The sequence below is a fragment of the Lepisosteus platostomus genome, chromosome 14, assembly GCF_059453375.1.
Source record: "Lepisosteus platostomus isolate fLepPlt1 chromosome 14, fLepPlt1.hap1, whole genome shotgun sequence".
Lineage (NCBI taxonomy): Eukaryota > Metazoa > Chordata > Actinopteri > Semionotiformes > Lepisosteidae > Lepisosteus > Lepisosteus platostomus.
In genome coordinates, this window is record NC_142624.1 from 18726724 (window position 1) to 18750467 (window position 23744).

Sequence of the window (23744 nt, forward strand, 5' to 3'; positions counted from 1 at the left end):
CATGCTTTATACTCATGGTTGACATGGTACAGATTGTTTTACTAATGGACTGTAATCTAATATTCAGTAATCTGACTACTGTTTGTTGTGGTCCATGTAAAAGTGAAGGACAGAAGGTTGACAAAGAGTTTCAGTCCTTGGGGCTGTTTGTATGAAGGACAGGCTAGACAGCATTAACATATTTTATAGCTTAAAATTAAATGACTGACTTCATCTGAATGCTTAAAATATCTGTCTACCTGTCCAAAGTAAAATGAAGGCTAAATGTTGGCCAACATATAATGGTTTAACTGGTAAAAGGAAGACACAAGAGGGATCCTCACTCCTACTTTTTGTCTGCATTATACATGACATCTCAATGATTTTGTTGTATCAGCTATTGACTTATTTGGTCTAAATAATTACTGAGAGTTGCATGCTTTTCAAGGGCCACAGTGTCTTTGGGATTTCTTTACATTCTAACTACTGCTTGTATATCATAAAACTAATTATTTGCTTCAGTAAACAATTCAATGTATTCCCAGGTTAACACATTGGTAATTTAAATACAGTATAATAATAAAAACTGATCCAGTGTTTGATTTGTCCTGTAATGTGTCTAGAACTACTTTCTACAATGACAAGGAATGTTCCAGTGCCAATGAAAAGGGTTAAAATCAGCCATTGAAAATGCTTTGTTGAGATTGAAGTGGATCTGGAATTTGTCCACTTTGCGTATGAGAATTGAGATTTTTTAAAGTAAATTATTTTACCAGTGAATAATAGCAATCTGAGCTGGTTTTAGAACATCCAAAATGGAAAACTGCAGTTGTATGATACATTGCAATCTATCCAGAAGACAGAAGATCATTAACCTGTCTCATTGAGCCATTCATTACTACAAAAATGATACTGTGAATAAAAGTATACCATTGAATACTGTGTACTATTTTGGTCATCAAAATTGGAATCTGAGAATCGTTTCAGAGAAAAGAAACCTGATAAATTGCTGGCCTCAAATGAGAGGCAGCCACAAATCTAGCTCAGTTCATTGTTTTTCAGTAGCTGTATAATCCAAGGATCTCCACCTGTCCTTTCTTGAAGGAATCCAGGATTTGTCAGATTCAATAACATGGCTGGTCAGCTTGTTCCATACTCCCACAGCCCATAGTGTAAAGTGTCTCTGGTTCTCAGGTTTAAATGTACCTTCCCATACCTTCCCCTTATTTCCTCAGTTGTGTGCCTTACTGTGGAATCTGATGCCCCTTGTCAGTGCCTTTGGGCATTTTGGAAACTTGAATCAGGTCTCCTCAACATGAATCAGCATTCTCTGTTCAAGACAATTCAGTATTTTAGGCGGCCCCTCGTTTGTAACTGTTGTTATACCTTTTGAACAGGTTAACATATGGAAAAGCCTCACACTTTAAAAACATTAATAGCAGTGTTAAGGTCCTCTCCCAGACACTTATACTAATGTGGTTTAAATTCTTGGCTAGGTTGTGGACCAGATATCCTGAGTGAGTGTGTGTATCTGCGTTTGTATGGATTTGAGTGTGAAGTTTTTGGGGAGGGGTGAGGGGTGGTCTGTGTTTCCTTTGTTGAAACAATCTGTGTGTAATTATATCTGGGGTGATTGTGTGGAGAGGAAACTCAGTCCCAGGATTAGTATTTTGGATTGTGTGGGATGTGGGAAGGATGTGGAGAAGGAAACTTCCCAAGAATGGCTTTAGCACTGGTGCAGCTGTGTGCTTGTGATTGCAGTAACATCTGTTGCATCCTCACAGGGAACAACAGGTCCACAGTAGCTAAACAGATCTGTACCACCAATTCAAATAATTCACTAGGACTCACTTGCCATTCTGGGTCAAAGTATACAGCCTATATATTAAAATGAGGGGACTTGACATAAAAATAATACAAAGCAGAAAATGGAGCATGCCTAAACATGCCCAAACTCCATACCTGGCAGTTTGTGCTTGTGTGTCACTCAGAACTTGACAGTAACAGACAGTATCCCATGGGTGTAGGGTTACAGAGGGAGGAGATTGTGGTGGTGTTCATTTAATATGCTAAGGATCTGTTCTAAAGTGGAATCTTGTTTTTAAAAACGAATACTGAAGCAGCGATTGATATCCACAGTAGAGCCCATTTAAAAAAAAACATGGTTAATGTTCAGATTTGTGTTTATTTTTAAAAACAATAGTGAAAGATTTTGTGGTCCTGTTAAACACCCAGGAGTTTGGTGGTGCTACTGTAGTAACTTATGTACCCATGAAAAACCTGTATGACTTTCTTTCCATCTACCATGTTTTCCCTGGCTTGTTTCCTGATCTATGCTTTGATGCAAAATGTCTCAGAGTCTTATTTTGCAGGTTAAAGCTGAGCCCTGTGTTTCAAGCGAACTGTCAGTGTGTACAGACGATATTCTATTTATGAAACCTTAAATCTTAAAACTTCTTCTTAGAAATTCTTATAAAATATGGAGGACATCTTGTATTTTTAGTTTTCTGTTATATAACGGATTGCTGACAGCAACCAAAGCAAAACATCATTGTTCACATTTTGCAGGAGACAAATCTAATCTGAAATTCTGTTAATATAAAGTGAATATAACCCCCACAGACTCTCTACGGTAGGCTTGGAAATTGTCATTGCTGACCCTTGGAAGAATGCATCAGGAAGCAAAATATTGTGATTGTTCATTAGCCTGTACACACACAATTTGTATCTTAGAAAATGGATTAGCCTCATTAAAAATATAGGTCAGCACTCAACTAAGTTTTTTGCAACATTTAAGGTGGGTCAATAGGTAATATTAATTTCAATTTAAATTAGTATGAGATTACCCTTAGGAACCTGTTTATCATCCTACAATATTCAAAAAATGTCCACATGTTTTTTTTACTTGTACTTTTTTACAATTGACTTCTGTGGCAGCTAAGCCTAAGACATAAAATATCAATAAAATCAAGACTAAAATGTACAGCGCTATTAGGTTGATAGCGATGAATTGGTTTTAAGGCCAAATAACTCCAAGCTCCCTTTTTATTTATACAGTACTGCAGGGGGCTTTATTTCCTATTGCTACCATAGGATAGGAAGGGGTTAAGTTGTGTGTGTCTATAACCCGGTTTCTTTCTGCCTTTACAAGAGCAAGGAGAGGTGTGGCCTTAGCTTTGGACTGCAGCCATTCACAACTTTACCTCCCCCCTTCTCCCTTCTCTATCAAACTGTCCCTCCCTGAGCACGTCAGTACAAGAGGGGAGGCCGTAGCAGCAGCAGGACTACTTTTCCACGCAGCCTGTGTTCAGTGCAATGACAACCTGTCATAGCACGCATTTGACTCTGTGACTCTGGGGGATAATTTCTACCACATCCAGGAAGAAACATCGACAACTTCCCTCACTTTCCCCCCAAACCTAGTCTTTCAGATTCACCCACCCCCACCCCCCGCCCCCCATTCCCCGCCCTTCTCCACCTTCAACCTCCGTGGTCTCACTCGTCTTGCAGGTGTTCCTGAAGGAAGCGCTGGAGCAGAGGCTGGAGAAGGAGCGGGAGGCAGTCCGGAGACAGGCTGGCGCGGTGATCCGAGCCCATATTCTGAGCTATGTGGCAAGGTTAGTGATCCTTATGGGAGAAACACGGAGAGGTTGGGAGGTGTATGTACAGGCGGTTTTGTGGTATCAGACCTCTGAACTGTGAGTTTTATTCTGCTGCAGAAAATGTGCACTTTAAACCAAAATCCGAATAGTCCAACCCTGGATTTCGTAGACAGGTGACACAGAGTGCTAAGCACAAGAACTGTGATTTGAAAAAACTATTAATAATAACATGCCAGGAAGAGGAAGGATGGGCAATTGACTTGAAAGAATTGGAAAGTTTGTAAAAAAACATTTTGTCTTGTGCTAGTCGTCATTATATATTTTCATGATTTTTATTTTACAGTTATGGAATCATTATCGTAATCTACTGTTTTAGACAGAGATGTTAAGCTTGGAAGAATGTTTTTTTCTGCCCTTGAATTGCATTTAAAATTGTTATTTTCATTTTAAAACTTACAATATGCAATGCTGGCAACATTGTACTGAATGCTTTTAAGATGAAGCAACAGATACCAAAGTATGCTTCATTACAGTGTTAAAACAAATTGTACACGTACCTTTATGTTGTAGTTATTGTGTTTTGGTTAAATGAAAGATAGATATTGCCTCTTTTGTTACTTATCAAAGAGGTGGTGGTATACTGTGGGTGAATATAGAATAAAGACGAATCTTTTGTTCCTTTTTTTCCTGCTCTTGTGTTGAAGGGTTAAGAGGTAGATGGAAAGCACTGAAGGAATGGAATGAACTGTTAGACATATTCAAATCAGACAAGTGTGCTTAGGGTTAATGTTGTTAGTAGCTGCCAATTTAGTGCAAAGCTTAAAAATAATGTGACTAAATAAATCACTGGAAGACAAAAGACCACTACAGATCTCAACTGTCTGGTCGCAGTGAACCTCCTTTGTATGTTTACCTGGAATGTACACAGATTAAGGTATATTTCAGTACTAAAATGATTAATATTAAATGGGTTAAGTCATACTGCTACCTTTGTCTTTCAGGTGTATATGTAAACTCCCTTATAAATGTTACTACTAGATCAGTCCTTGATTTAAGTATGAAATTTGTCCTCTTTTGTGTCAAAACTGACTTGGGTTAATATGGGCTGAATAGCAAAATATGGGCCAATCAATACGTAATATTATGGAGTAGTTAATAGCCAATAATATCAGTTGTTTGTTTTGCAAAGATTGTTTTCTTTGAAGGCAACTCCAGCCCAGTTTTAAAACATATTACTGAATGGGTTTTGCCATCTATTCTACCAGGTGTTTGCTCAGGCTTTGCTAGAATACACTACAAACAGCATATTGTATCTACCCTAGATATTAGGGAATTTTACAACCTAAATCATCCATCAGTAGGATAAACCATTCTTATACAATGGTTTTCTGTGATCTGATGTCAGTTTTAATTAGATACTACAGGGGCTTTATTAAGTACAGTAGTCTTTCAGATTTGGTGTATAGGTTAGGTCAGAAATACAAATTATTAGGAGGTCTGATTGTAGCCAGTGGACAAAGGATGTTTTCATTCAGTCACAGACTGCTGAGCAAGGAGACATCTAACTGGGTGGTCTCTCTGAGAACCTAGTGGTTCCTGAAGTAAAGTCATAGAAGGAAAATAAAACTTCTCCTGCCATTTGCCCTATTGTTTGTACAATGGAAGAGAAATAATAGAAGGACATCTTTACTAAGTGCAATAAGCTATCAACATTGCCTTCTGCTGGTTTTCATTCTGTTTCAGCTTGGAACAACTTACAATTGGATCAAGCAGCTGCTAAATTAGGAGGGTTTAGCATGCGTTCCAGGACACTCCGTATTGACAGTTTAAGGCTGCCTATAAAACCAGCAAACCAATTGCTCTCTATGACCAGGGTGGCAGGTATCTGCAGTAGAATAGCACCCACTGTCATTGGCACCAAGTCAAAGTTTGCCTAGTTGTAGTGAGGTGAAATTCCTCACTAAGTCAAGTTCCTCTACCTCACTACACTACTATGAGGTGGAAGAACTTCATTTAAGTACATCGGAAGGTATACTAATGAAGGGACGCCAGTCAAATCTATATTGCTAATTTGGATGCATCATATACATTTCTTGAAACCGAAACCTCTCAAAGAGTCAGTTTTAACATATTGACTGAGTCAATATGTTATGGGCTCCTACTACTCTTTATACCTCCTATATGCATCACCTAAGTTTCCATTTGTGACCTTGGAGTCCAGTTTCATTGTTGAGCTAGAAGTATTCACTTGGGATGACTTTATCTTACCTTTTAAAGATTTTGAATACTTAGTTAAATCCCTGTTTATTCTCTTTTGTTCAAGACCAATGAGACAGAGTCCCTTTATCCTATCCTGATGTTCCTTTGAGCCTAGGAATAGTTAACCTAGATAATGGTCTACAAACTACATTACTACTTTCATTACAATTGGGAAAATACCACCAGACCAATGCAATTAACTCTCAGTTCCAACAACACCTTGTCGTCTCTTGTATAGTATTTTGGGATCATGTTTACCTGAGGAAAAGAATACCTGAGGCAAACTTTGCTGTTCTTTTGATGTGGTAGTATTTTAAAATGTTTATATCTTAGTCATAGCCTCAATTGCAATATTACTTTCAGTCTCTTATGCATGAAAGGGCAACAATTATACACTCTTATTTATCCATTAAATCCCATAGGAAGCACTACAAGAAGGTCCTGGCCAGCATCATCACCATCCAGAAGAACTATCGGGCCCATTTCTGGAGGCGCATGTTTCTGCGGCTGCAGGCGGCTGCTCTGGTGTTTCAGAAGCATTGGCGTGGCCAGCTGGCCCGCTCTCTGTACCGACAGCTCCTCGAGGAGAAGCGCAGACGAGAGGAGGAGGAGAGGAGGAAGAGAGAGGAGGAGGAGGAAAGGAGACGAAAAGAGGAAGAAGCCGCTGCAGAGCGGAAGAGACTGGAAGAGGAGGAGCTAAAGAGGAAAGAGGAAGAGGAAGCAATCCGTAGGCGACAGGAAGAGGAGGAGCTGAAGGCTCGGCAGGAAGAGGAGGAGCTGAAGGCTCGACAGGAAGAAGAGGAGTTACAGCGAAGAAGCGTGACGGATGTGAGCGTGCAGAAACAGGAAGAAAGACAGAGCAGGTATGGAAAATATTCCCTTGCTCTGGGGCTCAATTTTCTCTCTCCTCAGAGGCAGCAGCATTTGGCATTAATCCTGTACTCAGAACAAATAACTACACATCAGACATAACGTAGAGTAATAACGGTTTGAATTGCATTTACCACAGTTTTACCATTATATTGTTTTTATACATTTAAAAAATTGCAACATATAATCTAGAATTTAGCACATGGTGCAAAACAGCAGGAAAGCATTTAGTGTCTGTAACAGAATTCCAATTAAGAAGACACAAACTATGCCACTTCATTAGTAATATGACCACATTTCCCATAATGACTTTAATTTTGAGAATAATTGTATCAAATTATTGAACACTTAAAAGTCCATAACCAATTATAAATTAATGGACAACCTTTTTGCAAATGCCCATTTTGAAGAGTGCAAATACTAATCAGTACTAATCACGTCTGTCAGTGCTGGTAAGATTAACAGTATTTTTTCTATTTAATTTTCTTGTAGAGAGATGGAAAGACTGGAAGTAGAGTTTCTTTCTCCAAAGGTAATTTCTTACTGTTACAAAAATATTAACAAAGTGGCCTTGTGCAGTAAATAGGTGTATTTAAAACATTGGCGTTATAATGTAGATAAATCGGAAGATTCAAATTATCCAACTTTTAAACTGATTGTATAAAAGACTTTTTGAGCTCTCTATCAAATGTTTTTTTTTTTTAATGTGCATTACAAAATGAAATATCAAGAATGGTACCTTGCGCTACAGTTTGTATGTATGCTCGTAGAAGGTGTTCTGGCTCAGGATCCAAATCATTATGCAATAGGTGAAAGAGTTTATAGATTTTTGACAGTATCTAAAATGAGACATCAAAGTGAGGTTGGAGGGGTCAGTCTGTAACCTGAGTGCTGCTCCTTCTCCTTGCAAAGTTAATTATTTTGGCACATTGTTCTTCATGTCATTTATCTCTATTTTTTGTGATGTCTTCACAGCTGAAACCTCTGGAATGCGTTAGACCACATTTGTCTCAAATTGTCAGTTTGGGTTGATTGTATTTGTAAAATGTAGAACTTTTATGATGAATTAATGATGTATTAACTGAACTGCAGGACTGCTTCACTCGCTGCTTTAAAATGAACAAACCACTTTTCACTAAACACATCTCTCGCCCCATTTCTCTCATGCTCCTCCCTCTCCCCCCTTTCCCAGAAGGAGCAGGCAGCTCCTCGGACTCCGAGCCCGCAGGTCCTGGAGGAGGAGAGTCGACAGATGGAGGAGATCCTGCGCCTGGAGCGGGAGATCGAGCGGCTTCAGAAGCAGCGGGAGGATGGCGTGTCGCTGCTGTGTGAGACCTCGCGGACCGAGCTGCAGCTGCGCCGCGAGGCCGAGATCCGCCGTCTGGAGAAAGAGGCCTCGCGGGTGGCCCAGGAGTTCCTGGAGCTGCTGGATTTTGGGGGCCTGGAGCACTCTCTTTCCAGCGAGGAGAATCTCAACGAGCCCTCGGAGACCACCACTGCCCCCCTAGCAGAGGAGGAGGTGGATGAGGGCTTCCACGCTGAAGACGAGACCAACCCCCTCCCCGGCGCCGAGGAGGACATCTTTGCCAACCTCCCTCCCCCTCCGCCAGATCTTATTGCCCCAGAAATAGTGGAGGAAGCTCCCCCAGTTCCTCAGGAAGCACTAAGCACCTCCGAATCTTGTCCCCTTCCCCCTCCTTGTCTTCCTCCCCCTCCCGCTGTCACAGAGGATGATGGCGATGACTACCAAAGCATTGACCAAGCCATTCCCGAGAGCCTGGCTGACTCGGAGGAGCCCATCTACAATGTTCCCCCAGACCTGGAGTCTGACTATGATCATGACGAGTTTGAGGAGGCCTTGGCCAGCTCCGGAGATGCAGGCAGCACCAATGATGGACACTTAACAGATGAGGAGGTCCTACGCAAATCCACCTGCACTTATAACAGCCTGGACTCATATCGGGGCAGCTCAGATTCAGTGAGTGGCAGTAAGCCTGTTGTTAGGCAATGGATTGTCAGTATGAGCTCCAGATTTATGTCAAGTTTTAAAATGTACAGTCAAATGTTATCCAGCTTTCACTTTTCAACAGTCTCGTTGATTGATATAAACTTGTCATAGCAATTATTGTTTAATTAAATAATTGAGAAACTAGATGAGGTAAACCAGGATTAGAACCAGATTGTGATTGGCCGTCTAACATGATGATCCACTGAGTATGAAATTTAAAATGGAGTTGCCAAGTGTTTCAGATTTTGTTTTAGAAGCAGAGTTCAGTTAAGAAAGACATAAAGTGAGTGAGTGTATTTGTATGACGGTATTTTCTTTACTTTTTTATAACTCTTCTGATTTATAGGACCTGTTGTTCTCCAATAATGTTAATTTACTGGATACATTCCCATCAGGTGGAATGTTTTAAAAATATTTTAGAGAAACGCATAAAATCCACAATGAAAATATCTGTTAGATCATTTGGATGAATAGGAATAACCTAATTTCTGTTATCTGCTAGTGAAACTAGTTTTGCTAATAGTGAATTATTTCTCAAAAAATATTGGAGGTAATTATTTTGTTCAGTTTTTAAAATGTAATACTTGAGTTAAAAATACAAATGTTAGACAGTGGATTCATTTTGCTCAGTATAGCTTTATTAAAATGAACAAATCCACAAGATTTGCACTCTGTAAAGTAAATAGGAAATTAAAGAAAAAAACATTTGGAAAAGTTATTTACAAAATGTAAGCCAGTACATTTACATATTACAAAGACACTTTAAATTAAAATACCCTCAAACTTCTCTGTAAAGTACTAGAGTAGTTAATAACACTTTTTTGCATGTTCTACATCTATAAGATGCATAATTTTCATATTTGATAGTCTGTTTGATGTTTTTATATTTTCTTCAGAGAAGGCAGCAAGCGTTATTGCAGTCATGCTAACTCTTTTCATCTGTGCTTCAATCCATGTGCTGCTGAACATGAAAGCTACTAAGTGTAAATAGAGGCAATTCAGTTAAATTAAGCCTATTCTGGGACAGCCTAGTTACCCTAAGGGGAAAATGTAGGAATGTTTCTTCAGAAACTCCTTTGTTCTCCCCTGCCATTAACCCGCATATGATTAAAATTCACTCAAGTTGTTTTTGCTTGAAATTCGTTCATATGCTTGGCAGCTGTGATGTGCTGAATAGAAACATACCATGGGTGCTTTTTAGAGTGGAGTTGAATCGTTTTCTCAATATGTTTTCAAAATGCAAGATGCTTTCCTAACTTAGTTCCTAATTCACCCATAACTCATTGTCCCTAGTGAAGGTTTTCAGGTATTAAACAATTTTTGTGGGGGTTTTCAGTGGTGTAAACTGAGGAATTACAGATAGAGGCATCTTTCAGCCGTTATCTAGAAGCCTGTGGATTTACAGGAAATTCCATTACAGTGCAAAGAGATAGCATGATTTACAAGTAGAAAAAACATTACAGATTATGAGAAAGAAAAGAGAGAATCACATAAATGCAGATTTTTGTTGCAGGTTAAGGGAAAGACATAGAAAATGACTGTCTTCAGATGAGATAATCTGTCTCTTTTCTCCAGTTCATTGACAGCGATGATGACAATGATGGCTACATTGACACAGATGAGGAAATCTCTAATGGCAGACTGAGCCTCTTCAATGGGTCAGGCCCTCCATATTTCCACAGCTACCTCTACATGAAGGGTGAGTGCACAGTTTGTTTTCACACCTTCAGGACTGCAGGCCAACTGTTATGTAACTCCCATGCAAAACATTTAAGCCCGATTGTTGCACTTTCTTTTGTTTTCATTTGTTTAATTTTAGTTAACATAACAGTTCTTCTTTCATTATGAGAAGAAGAGGATACCTCAGAAATCAACTAAAAAAAGCAGAGTGTAACCGAGTTAATTTATAATTCTGTGGTATATCAAATCCTGGTGCTACTTTCCACCAACTCAGAACAGTTGCCATCTAATTCAGCTAAATGTTTTTGAGTTCATTCAGTAAATCTGATTTTTATGAATCCTAGTAATAATAATTGTATTATGTTATTATTATTTTTATTATTAATAATAATAAAACTCTTTAATACTGGAAATCTGTTTCTTAAGTCTTAGTTTTCCTCTCCCTCATTGTAAATAATTGTAAATAATTGATTTTTACAATGTGATTATAAAATAGCACAGTCAACTGTGTCAGACAAATACCAGACAGAGCCACAGACAGAGGGACACAGTCAAGTTGGCTGAGAGTCAAATAAAGTTTGCAAAAATGTATTTAATTGCTTAATTGAGTTGTATCTCTCATTCCCAAGATCATATGTTTGAAACTTGGCTAGCCTTTAATCAACAGAATAAACTCTACAGGGTGTGGTTAGATGATGTTATGTATGAAGTTCAATATGAAATATATATAGTGGTTAAAATACGTTTTCATGGAGATCCAAAATGTTTAGACAATGTGTAGTGGCATGTGTCATGTAAACCCTTGGTGTAAAGTTCTTGTGGCAGAACCATTCCTACCACTCCTAAGGGCTGTAGAAAGTAAAACTAGCTATAAAAATAAGATGAATAGTGTATTACGTTACTTATTGAAAATATTAATATCTCAAATGCTTAAAAGTGTAGATGTTTCATATTCTAGTTTGCTTTGCATTGCATTCAGTATAGTTAGACTAAAACCTAGCTTCTCCTCTCTTGGTCTTGGTCCTGGTCCTACCATGAATGGCAACCTACAATATGCACTATTCTATATAAAGCTGATGGTCTTATATGAGACTGGCCTCTCCTTCCTGCGCAGGCGGTCTGATGATCCCATGGCGACGGCGCTGGTGTGTGCTGAAGGATGAGACCTTCATGTGGTTTAGAGCCAAGCAGGAGTCCCTGAAGTCTGGTTGGCTGTACAAAAAGGGTGGGGGCCTGTCCACACTCTCCCGCCGCAACTGGAAGATGCGTTGGTTTGTCCTGCGGGAATCCAAGCTCATGTACTTTGAGAACGACAGTGAAGAGAAGCTTAAGGGCACCATTGACATCAGGGCAGCCAAGTGAGAGCACATCTATACTTTTCTCTCTGTTATTTATAAGGGGTGTTTTTCCACCTGGACTTGTTTTTTAATAGAGCCCTGGCATATTATAGTGACCACCCTAAGAGAAAACATTACTGTGTCAAGAACAAAGCTCAAAATGTAAAAGACACATACATATTTGATGTAGGCTTTGCTTGTGTGTTATGCAAGAGATCTTGCATTACCTAAATTAATGCAACTAGGTGAGAAGTACTGTAGTAAACCTCAGGACTATTCTACTATTTTGGGGAGGGGCTGCTCATTTTAATGTGCCCAGACTCTACTTAACGTATAAAAGATAGACTCGACACTCAACAACTGTAAGATTAATTATTAACGTGGGTCTGTTTGCAGAGAGATTGTCGATAACCACGAGAAGGAGAATGCCTTGGATATTGTGACAGAGGAAAGGACCTATCATATTGTGGCTGAGTCACCAGAGGATGCCAGGTGTGTCATTTGAGGCTCTTAGCGCCTTGCCTTTGTTATCAGACCCAAGATTCCTTGTGTAAATCAACATATAGAGTTCCATGTTTTGTCTTTAAAGAAATGAAATGCCAAAGCTGGCCAATACCATTTCTAAAGTAAACTGAAAGAAAGATATAAATCTTGTGGAACAAGTTCTGTGGTTCTCTTATTTCTCTAGCTTGAATATGATGATGATATACAATAAAGAAGCAGACACTTCAGGTCCAGACATGTTGGTCATTCATCATCCTCCAATCTGGGGTTTCAACAATTGCTCCATTTGTCTACCTTTTGCCAGCCTATCCAGTGTTAATATCCTGTCAATAGATCATTCGTAAGTGAAAACTAAAAATAATCAAATGTGGGCACAGTTCTTCATGCATTAAAAAGTACAATGCACTAATAAGACCTCATTTAGAATATTGTGTACAGATATCATCACTTTAAAATAGATATTCCTGTTGTCTAGAGAAGAGCAGCCAGATACATTCAAGAGCTTAAAAGAGTGTCCTAGGTAACAACAAGGGGACTTGAATCAAGTATACAAAATCTTTAAAATATATTATGTCAAAGTATACAAAACTATGTCAATGCATTTATACATAGTACATACAGAGGGATTCTGCCCCTTTCTATGATATCTCACTTTGTGAAATTACAAAATGATACATACACATGTTTTAAACCTAATATTGTATTCAAAACCTGAATTCTCAAACTGAACACATCTAAGAGTAAGACAAACTAAATATGAGAAACTAAAGAAAATAAAATGTGTTGATTGCATAAGTAATCGTACCAGTGAGCTCAATTTTTGATGGAAGCACCTTAGGTAGCAAAAGTGTTTGGCAATAAGGGTTACTACTACGGGCATTTCAAGTTCAAGTTTATTGTCATTATACTCATACACAGGTATATGGTATAACAAAATGCTATTTAGCTAGCTCTCAGACGGTAAGTGGTACAAAAAACAACAATACAATTCTATAAGAAAAGAAAGACGGAGACAACAGATAATGTGCAAAATAACAGCAGTTGTGCAAAATCATGCATCAACAGAATGAAATAAAGGATACAAAATAATTGACATGTGAGGTAGAGGTACTGTAGATTTCAATGTGTGTTTGAGTTTTGATAAAGAGAGAAGGCACCATAAGGTCGTAGGTGAGAGAGGCTGGGAGTTTAATTTTTGGGAAAGTCTTTCTCATGTTGTTTTTGGATCACGTACGGATAACAATTTTCAAGTTGATCAAAAAGATCAATGTACAGAATATTGAATATAAATAGGATTCAAGTCAGGACTTTGTGCCACTCAAAGACATTTGCTTACTTATTCTTAACCAGTATAATTGCACACAGAGGCTGTTAACCTAATTGTGTGGCTCAATAAAGTAATTTGTGTACCTAACACCTAAGCAATAACGAGTTCCATTTTTCGTTCTGATTAATTACTACTTTTTTGTTTTTTGCTTTAAAAAGTGTGGAGGACTGTATGTAACAAATATTATGTGCTATTTCAAAGTGTAAAGCTTTACAAGGCAATGTGCATGTATACTGTACTGTATATGTACCGTACAGTATATATTTTAAACATGTATAATGTTTGTACCATGTTTCTTCTCAATCTTTTATTCATACAAAAGCTATTTCCTCACTGGCTTTCTCTTACCACCATATTCCTGCCAAGATGACAATATGAAATCATTCAAGTGAATATTTTCAGTAAACACCCCAGAACCACACTGAGAGCCAAAGCACACAGACTTAGAGCAGCTTTAATGACCTCATCATGCACTGGTCAAACTGTAGCACAAGGCAGTATTATACAATAAATTCTCTCATTACTCAAACAGGGCAGAATAAAGTCATCTTGCTATTACTCATATCTTCTGTGAAACATCTCATTCCCATTAAACAGATGAATTTGTGCTGCAAAATTTGTTTTTGGGAAGGAGGTAGATGGATATTCAGACTTTATGCAAGACTTGAAGGTTTCCATTCAGAACGTGCATGTGCTCAGCAAAGCACACTATAAAATGTCTGCTGCAATGTCATTCTGTATGAGATGGTAGTTCAGAATTCAATATTCAATATTGAACGTCTGCACTGCACACTAGCTGCAGTGCATCATGGCCTAATCGTGCCTTGTCTCTGCTTTTTTCCCTGTTGTTTCAGTGGCTGGTTCAACGTGCTGAGTCGGGTTCACAGCGCCACTACAGAGCAGCTGCTGGAGATGCAGGATGAGCAGGCTAACCCCAAAAATGCTGTGGTCAGCATTCCCTCTTCACTGCATTACACTGATTTTCTGTTAGCAGTTTGTCTCATACACAACGAAATCTGATCTGCAGTAAATGTTAAAAGGCCCAGTTAAAAGCAAGAACATAACTTCCATTTGAGAAACAGAAATATATAATGAGTTTTAAAGTGAGATGTGAAAATAAGAATGCAATGTAACCAGCACTTAACTAGCTAGGAGGTTCAATATCAGGAATGTTATCTAAATAAAACTAGATGACGTGATTATTGCAATGATTGAGTATCAGTGTGTCTCACTGGTGGATTTCATATCTCATGCAATCAAATAGCTCAGAAGCAGAGGTATACAAGTGAGACTTGACACCAACAGTACTTAAGCGGTCGACGGGTCGTGAAATTAAATATTAAATGAGCCTGAGTCTTGTCTCTATCCAGCTGTGATCAGGATTCCTCAAGAGCTGCCGCACAATTGGCACACAGTGACTCCAGTGAGGGACACAACACTGGATGTCCTCTAACTTGCAAAAGAGATTGTAGAATGTAAAAAATTGATGTGTCATAGCAGCCTATCTGCATGCCATTCTGCCCAAGTGGCTACAGGAGTAGCTACTATGAGCTGAAACGTGTAGATACAGTTAGTGATTCCAAATTGATATGATGGTTTGTATAATTAGAAAAAATAATTGGCAAATCTAAATTGTTTTTCAATAATAGAATAGTAAATAATAAAAATAAATACAAAATCATACTGTTGCCGCAGCATAGACATGAACTACTTTTTGATAGACATGTATGAGTATTAGACAAATGACTAATGAAAGAATTCAGTACACCTTCTGATACCAAATTATTATCAAAAATGGTTTCAGGTTTTCAGTCAATGGTGCAAAAAGTATCTGGAATTTAGAAAGGTGCCATCAAATGAGATCAAATGGATGTTGCAACTGTTTGGTCAAAGTTTTGGTTTATGATTTACTATATCTTTAAATAATACTGTTGTATATGACTTCTAGGACTAGTCTTCTTTTACAGAATGGTATCTTTTCTTTTTAACATGCTGTGTGTTTTTCCATGTTCCAGGGGACTCTCGATGTCGGACTGATCGACTCCGTTTGTGCCTCAGACAATCCTGACAGGTAAATGCCCTCTGTCTAACATTGTTGGAGCCTCATTTTTTTCTATCAGACGAATCAATGAAAAGCACAAAAGGACGTACAAAAATGGCACTTTAAACGGTACAAAATTAAACCATGTTTTCATTTCTGATGTTTTGCATCAGATAATCACTGTACTGGAAAATATTTTTCATTCTAAAGAAAAATTGTCACTGAGAACAGATTTCCTGTGGTGCTTGTATACTGTATTAGTACTTGTATGGAAATGCATACCACTGTATGCAATAAATAATATGCAAAGGGAAATCCCATTTCAGCTAACAACCCTAAGTAAAGACTTAACACCTCACAAAGGAGATTAATAGTTGGAAGGTGGAATCTGATTATTAAAGTCATGAAGGACAGGAAGTTGATTGAAGAACTAAACATATAGTAAGCAGTGGGATGTAGCTATGCTGAAAGTGCTGTTTTTGTTGTCTCTCCTTTTAGGCCCAACTCTTTTGTGATCATCACAGCAAACCGAGTAATCCACTGCAACACAGACACTCCTGAAGAGATGCATCATTGGATCAGCCTGCTTCAGAAACCTAAGGGAGACTCCAAAATTGATGGGCAGGAGTTCTTAGTGAGAGGTACTTGGGCTCTTGGGCTTTCAAATGGGCGACAAAATTAGACTGTGACTTCTAGTTTTACATAGTGGCAGTGGTATTAATATTAGTAGTATTTCATTTATTATCTTATAACCTGACACCCTTATCCAGAGGGACTTACAATGTTGAAATTTTAGACTTTTGTTTACATGCAGAAGGAAGTTTTACTTGTTCTTATGAAAGTGTACAGACATTTAGTGAAACTATACTTAAACTATCAATAAGTAGTTAGAATTTAAAAGAGACCATGAGTAAATGAGTAAATCATAAAGCAAATTACATGGTAGTCTGAGCATCAGACAATCATGGGTGGCTGCTTAATCACTGTGAAAAAGGAACCTAGGAACCTTATACAAGTTATAGGCATGTCTCTCACCTTTTGCTTGTCAATCCTATTATCTCAGGCTGGCTCCACAAAGAAGTGAAGTCTGGGGGGAAGAGTACCTCGCTCAAGCTGAAGAAGCGCTGGTTTGTCCTCACCAACAACTCTCTAGACTACTACAAGTCCTCAGAGCGCAGCTCCTCCAAGCTGGGCACACTTGTCCTCAACAGCCTTTGCTCTGTGGTGCAGCCTGATGAGAAGATATTCAAGGAGTCTGGTAAGTCCTTGCTTTCACTTGCTTTAGATTAGTGCTTTCTGTTTTATAAATGTTAATGTTTAGACAATGGATAAGGGAAGGTAATAAACCTATTAGTCCAAGTGGTAGCTAGACTATGGTTAGGCAGTATAAATGTAGCAAACCTCTGTCACAGAATAGTCTTTAACGCCACTTCAGAATTTCCAGGTTCTATAAAAAAATAATTGTGATATTTTTTTGTTCCTTCTTTTAAAATCACTTTATTATGTATCTTCCTTATCTCTAAGTGTGTACTCTGCTATTTTTTCTTTACTTTTTTGAGGAATATGTCTACGAGGTGCATGATACATAAATGATTTTTATTAAAATACTTTGGTAGATTGATGTTATGTTATTTTAATTCACTGTGAAGCTTGGGATCTTAGAACTACTTTGTTATATTTACATTTTTTTCTTGTTTTAAAGATGTACTTATCTAATTTCTTCACTTATCTCTCTAGGTTACTGGAACATCATTGTCCATGGACGCAAGCACTCTTATCGCCTCTACACCAAGATGCTGAACGAAGCCATGAGATGGGCCACAGCCATACAGGGTGTGATCGACAATAAGGTGCCCATTGAGACACCAACACAGCAGCTGATCAGGGACATAAAGGTAAAATGTGGGAATGTACCAGACAGATAGAGTGCTGCTTTACTATTATAGTATATCTGTTGACAGATCAAACAACAGTATGTAGTGGGTAATTTTTTAATACAAACTGAAAAAAGTGCACCACTGGACAAACCTCAGAAATTTGACCCGTAGGTGGTGTTGCAGTTGCAAGTATTTTAATGCAGCATTTTAGCTATGAATAGTTAAGGCAGTTAATATCTGCTGGCCATCATAAGAAACCTATAACTACAACACATTTACAGAGGATCTTCTGTTAGAAAACAAAAGTCCATTTTGTAGCAAGTGCATTGACATTTTGAATGTGGACAAGCAGACGGTTTAGATATTGAATCAACTTGACGGTCATTAAAGGACAAGTGTACAATTGGGTATCACCAGCATAAAAATTAGATTTATGTTTGAAGTAAGATTGAATTTGTGTTTAGAAAGAAGATAACCCAGAGATAAAAAATAATGGGCCTAACTAAACAATTTTTGGTACACTGCTCAAAACAGATTTCAGAGTAGATTTAGTGCCATTCATAGAAATATAAAATTCTCATTAGGAAGGTATGTCTTAAACCTTAATACCTAAATTAAACCTTAATAGAGCTGTAATAGAGCTTGATAACTGACAGATAAACCAATTCGAAGATTTCATTCTGTAGAGAGATAATACAGGATCACTAAAGGCAGGTTTGATATGACTGTCATTCTCAAAAGAGCCATTTCAGTACTGTACCTTTTGTAATGAAACACGTAAATTTTCATATAAAATTACGTGATTTGAGATGGTTAATTTGAGGCCCATTAAATTTTCCAGAATTTCATCCAGGAAAGGAAATACTTTTAAGATTTATTCATAGTTTTCCAGAATATTTGGAAGAGTTCTTGGTTCCTTAGTAGACAGCAGTAGCCTTAAAGACATTGGAGACTACAAAATAAAATGTTAGCATCAGACAGGTGGAGCTACTACATCTATACAATTACATAGAATTGTAGGATCCAAAGTAGTAGTACCTCTCAGTTGATAAGTTTTTTTTACATCAAGTATAACAAACAGCGAGTAGGAGAAGGCAGAGAGTCAGACAGCACACACAATGAAGTGGGGGTTTGTGTGCAGGACTCCTTAAACTGAAGTAATTGGTGCCAGATTCTAGAAAAAGTATCCAGGAAGAAGTCAGCTATTTGTTCACAGACTGAATTTTTTTTAAACTTCAGAGTTTTAATTGAATTTTTAAATCCTTCAATTGTTTGAAAAATCAGTTTGCGGTTATAGTGACCATACCGTTGTTGTTTAACCCAGAACATTGCCAGCTAATGTTAAGGCAGAAACATAGTGTAATATATTATCTTTTCACATGCCTTTTAACAATGAAGTCAAAGCCCACCCAAGTGTGTTGCTTTTAAAATTCCAAATTCCTGCATAATTGGTGTTACTTTGAAACTGATTATCAGATAAATTATAGGTAGCATAATCTTTTATTGCTTGATCTCAGGAATGAAATTGTCAGGGGCTAGACAGGAATCCAAAACATCCTAGAATCGAATTAAAACATCTTAATGTGAATTTTCCCGAACGTTTAATTGTCAGAATGCTTTGATGAAAACTAAACATAAAACATTGAGATACTATAGTTGGAAACAGTGGCAAAAGGCACATTTGTCCCCTTTGAAAGGAATAGATCATGCACATATGGCCATGACAATGGGTACTTGCTCAGAGGTTTTAATAATAATAATAATAATAATAATAATAATAATAATAATAATAATAATAATTGCTTACACTTGTATAGTGCTTTTCTGGACACTCCACTCAAAGTACTTTACTTTACATTACAGGTAATGGGAGCTGATGTGAATGATGTGAAGGCAGCCATAGTGCACCAGTACGTTCACAACAATTCATAGATGGGGATTATTAGGAGGCCATGACTCCTAATTTTTCCATGAATGGGAAATTGGCCATTTCTAGATAGGATTATTTTCCAACATTATACTAAAAACCTTTTACTAAAACATTGCTGTATCTCAGACTGTGAGAGTGTTTTGTATGATCCTTTGTGGTATACGCAAATGAACTAAGGCAGACATTACTGACCTTAATTCACATTGCACATGACACCTCTTCATTTCAGCTGTGGAGGCGAACTCCTATGCCACCCCTATTTGTCACAAAGGAAGTGCTGTAGTTAATCAGGTACCTGGATCTGAGATGAGGCTCTGTAATCTCTCTGTGTGCCTTAAACAAGTCAATAATACTCTTTCAATCTATATCTCTTCACTTCTCCTTTAAAGGTGTGTCTGCATCTGAATTAGCATTGTCAAGAGCTACAGTATTTGACATTTAAAAGTCACCATATTTAATGAAATTCTGTTTGCTGTGTTTTGTTTTGCTGCTCTAGTATATATACACATCCAAGATTTGTCAGCTTGGCTATGAAAAAGACTCTGAAATGTGTTTTTCATGACATGAAATTCTTTTGGTGTGCTGTTTCTTTCCCTTATCATTTACTTACTGTGTGCAGATAATTGCATTTCAGACTGGAGCTGTCAGATTGAGGTGTTTTTCTCACCTAATGTTGTTTAGTAAAGTCACATGCAGAGCTTGACCAAAGAAATAGATATTGTATTTTTTCCTAATCCCAGTGCTTACCCTTGTTTTTCCAGGAGAATAGTTTGAACTCAGACGCTGTAGAACAGACATACAGAAGGAACCCTATCCTCCGATATACCCAGCACCCTCTGCATTCCCCTCTACTTCCCCTTCCCTATGGAGACATTAACCTGAATCGTGAGTCTTATCTTCTCTGAGTTACTCTTGTTCTGCACTTGTACTGTGTAGTAAATGACATTCATTTAAACTGTTGTGTCATTTTCTCATTAGTTTTTTTTACGTTTTTAGACTTTGATAGTCAATGATTTTATAAAAACCTATAGAGCTCCTGAAATAAAATTCTGAGCTGTTCATTTCTGGGTTTTGGATACAAAAACCAAGAGCCACCCCTATTATTTAGAAAGAGCTGAATTGATTCTTTGTACTTGGATTTTTTCCCAGAATTAATTAAATGCATTATGGTTAGATATTTTTTCTCTTGTTCTGAGAAAATATTTGAAATTTGTACTACCATAATCATGATTTAGCACTGTATTTTAAAAACATGGGAACTGTAATATGGTAATGCTCAAATTAATGGTTGTTATGAATTGATAAAAAAATGATTGTAAAAGCGAGTCATTATTTTTATGCAGTTTTCCAAGATGGTACATTGAATCAGTGTGTAAAAAAACTTGATAATAAGCCATAATGTCCTATGTAATCATCAAGCAATCTGCAAAAAATATCAAAGAGACTGCCATCATCTGCAGATAACACTGTCCTGTGTGTTTTTCCTTGCTAGTCCAAAAGGAGAAAGGCTACGCCAGTTTGCAGGATGAGGCGGTGAAGATGTTCAACTCACTGCAGGAAATGGAGACCGTGTCGGACCCCGTGCCAATTATCCAGGGCATCCTGCAGACTTGCCAGGATCTGCGCCCACTGAGAGATGAAGTCTACTGCCAACTCATCAAGCAGACCAACCATGTGCCCCAGCCTAACAGCGCAGCCAACCGCGCCCACTGGCACCTCCTCACCTGTATGAGCTGCACCTTCCTCCCCAGTCGCGCCATCCTGCGCTATCTCAAGTTCCACCTGAAGAGGTCAGATCCATCTTTCCGTCTCATTCTTTTCATCGTCTAGATGCTCTCTGTTGCATTGCAACTCACAGACAGATGTATTCTGAACCTGTGCAATAGGCAACATTTTCAGGTTCGATGTCAAGAACAATGTGTACTTCATCCTATTCATTTTCCTACCATGCATGTATACAAAGAGTATGTCTCAATTTCGAGAAAACAAAAAAGAACTACTAGCTGTGACTTTGACTAGCAGATCAAAAAATCTGATACGGCACGCCTTCAGATTCAGGTGCTTTCATCTGCTGCTTTACATTTTGTGAACTTTGGGGTCAGATTTCTTTGTCCTTTTGCGATAATAATAATAAAAAACAACAATAAATAAAAAGAATACACAAGATAAAACACAATTACAATATACAGAGGAGACCGTGGATGGTGGTACTAGGACATTCACTTTTTAGGAAAAGCAGAGGGATGAAGAATGGAACCAGTTAAGTAAAGGCTCTTCTAAAGAAGAAGAGTTTGAGTCTGGATTTGAAGGAGTTTAGAGAAGGTGACTCTCTGATATCCTTGGGCAGAGAGTTCCAGAGCTTGGGGGCATAACGGGAGAAGGCCCTGTCACCCATACAATGTAGACGGGCTTGGGGGACAGTAAGGAGACCAGAATTAGAAGAACGAAGGTAAGGTTGCAAGATGGGGAGTAGGGTGATAATTTGTCAGACAGGTACTGAGGTGCCAAGCCATGCCGGGCTTATAGGTGAGCATGAGGATTTTAAAGTCCACACGGAATTTGACAGGAAGCCAGTGCAGGTACTCCAGGACAGGAGTCCTCAATCCTATGCTATGTCTTCTTTTCTGCCCCAGGATTAAGGAGCAGTTTGCAGGGACAGAAATAGAGAAGTACGCCACTTTCATTGGCGAGTCCCTGAAGAAGACCAAGACACGAGAGTTTGTTCCCTCGCAAGAAGAGATTGCAGCACTGCTCACCAGGCAAGAGATGACAACCACTGTGTACTGCCATGGAGGAGGCTCCTGCAAGATCACTATCAACTCCCATACTACTGCTGGGGAAGTACGTCCACTTACGTCATTTACAGCATCTCTTCACTTCCCCTTTACAAGTGTGGCGAGTTTTATACCATCCCGTTATCTTATAAGGTGAAAGAAATGAGGATTTTTTTAAAACATCATGGAGGATTTAAAAGCAAAATTTGGTTTACACTGCTCCACTCCACTGCTCTCAATTCACAGATCTATGTCTAAGAAGAACACAAGTTGATATTCTCATAAATATAAATATGCCCCAACATTCACTTTAAATTCATTTGTGAGTATCAGTCTTGTGGGATACATAAATGGTTTACTTCTGAAGAACATTCCCACTCCACATTCTGAAAAGATGCCTTGTTCCAGAAAGTGGTTTGGATACCTGCTAATGTACAAAATAATGTATAAAATATTTTTTTTTAAATACTGGAATAGCTATTGCCCTTGATACTATAATATTACCATTACAATAAATGTCTGTTTTCTCCTTAATGTTAAGGAATTGTTGAGGAAAACCCTGTTTTAAAAAGCAAAACGCCACTCCAAAAAATTGACAGAAATATCTTCTTCAAAATCAAAAGTGTACTTCTTGTTCAACAGCAGTAATAAAACATATAATTCTCCCTTGGTTCAAGTCCAATAGCAAGTCTATAAGTGGTGACAGAAATTGTTCGTACTGTTTGCCCTCAGGTTGTGGAGAAACTGATCCGAGGCCTGGCGATGGAGGACAGCCGCAACATGTTTGCCCTGTTTGAGCATAACAACACCACCGATAGAGCAGTGGAGAGTCGTGTCATCGTGGCCGATGTACTGGCAAAGTTTGAGAGGTGGGTTGTGAGCATTGAACTTTGTACTCATTATCTCTTATCTGCATGCAATGGAGAATCTGAAAATTCCTCAGCGAATCTGTTAGTAGAAGGATGTTTTCTGTAGTGCCGTATTGGAGGACTCTCTCTGTGTTGAATATTTTGGCAGAAATTAATCAGAGGAGTTCTACTCTTGGCTTAATGTGGGGTAGTACTCTAACTGATCTTTCTTAGGCTTCTACTGTATGTTTAAGGATTCCCTGATGATTTACAAAGCATTGCATTTTATAAACCTCAACTCTTTTGGTCAGGTTGACTTTTCAAAATGCCTTTTCATATTAAAAAATAGCTGATTGGTATATAAATTAATTGTATACATTATTTTAGATTACTTAGCAAGTAATTCCTTGGACATTTTGTTTATAATTTGTTACACAATAATTTGCCTTATTATCCTTAGGGTATCTTTTACGAGACTCAGAATGAAGCCAGCATCTGAGTAAATGAACCATTATAATTGACTTGTCTCCGATGTTTAAACAGACTGGCGGGCACTGAGGAAGAGGAGGAGGAAGGACAGTGGAGGCTCTATTTTAAACTCTATTGCTTCCTGGATGTGGAGAGTGTTCCCAAGGATGGCGTAGAGTTTGCATTCATGTTTGAGCAGGTGAGTCCCAGTGGCCAATTTAAAGGGCTGTAAAAAATATC

At 38.2% G+C, this 23744-nt stretch overlaps 1 protein-coding gene across 1 annotated transcript in view; it reads left to right on the forward strand.

The window, feature by feature from the left end:
• myo10l3 (myosin X, like 3) overlaps positions 1–23744 on the forward strand; it is a 130027-nt gene that overhangs the window by 101387 nt on the left and 4896 nt on the right. Inside the window, exons 22-38 of the mRNA XM_088607339.1 lie at positions 3490–3596; positions 6263–6703; positions 7203–7242; positions 7903–8688; positions 10294–10417; positions 11513–11756; positions 12132–12227; positions 14421–14514; positions 15582–15637; positions 16106–16248; positions 16671–16865; positions 17345–17502; positions 20176–20299; positions 20907–21204; positions 22048–22255; positions 22921–23057; positions 23580–23703. Of these exons, the coding sequence (XP_088463465.1) occupies positions 3490–3596; positions 6263–6703; positions 7203–7242; positions 7903–8688; positions 10294–10417; positions 11513–11756; positions 12132–12227; positions 14421–14514; positions 15582–15637; positions 16106–16248; positions 16671–16865; positions 17345–17502; positions 20176–20299; positions 20907–21204; positions 22048–22255; positions 22921–23057; positions 23580–23703 (3375 nt within the window). The remainder of the gene's footprint in view (positions 1–3489; positions 3597–6262; positions 6704–7202; positions 7243–7902; positions 8689–10293; positions 10418–11512; positions 11757–12131; positions 12228–14420; positions 14515–15581; positions 15638–16105; positions 16249–16670; positions 16866–17344; positions 17503–20175; positions 20300–20906; positions 21205–22047; positions 22256–22920; positions 23058–23579; positions 23704–23744) is intronic.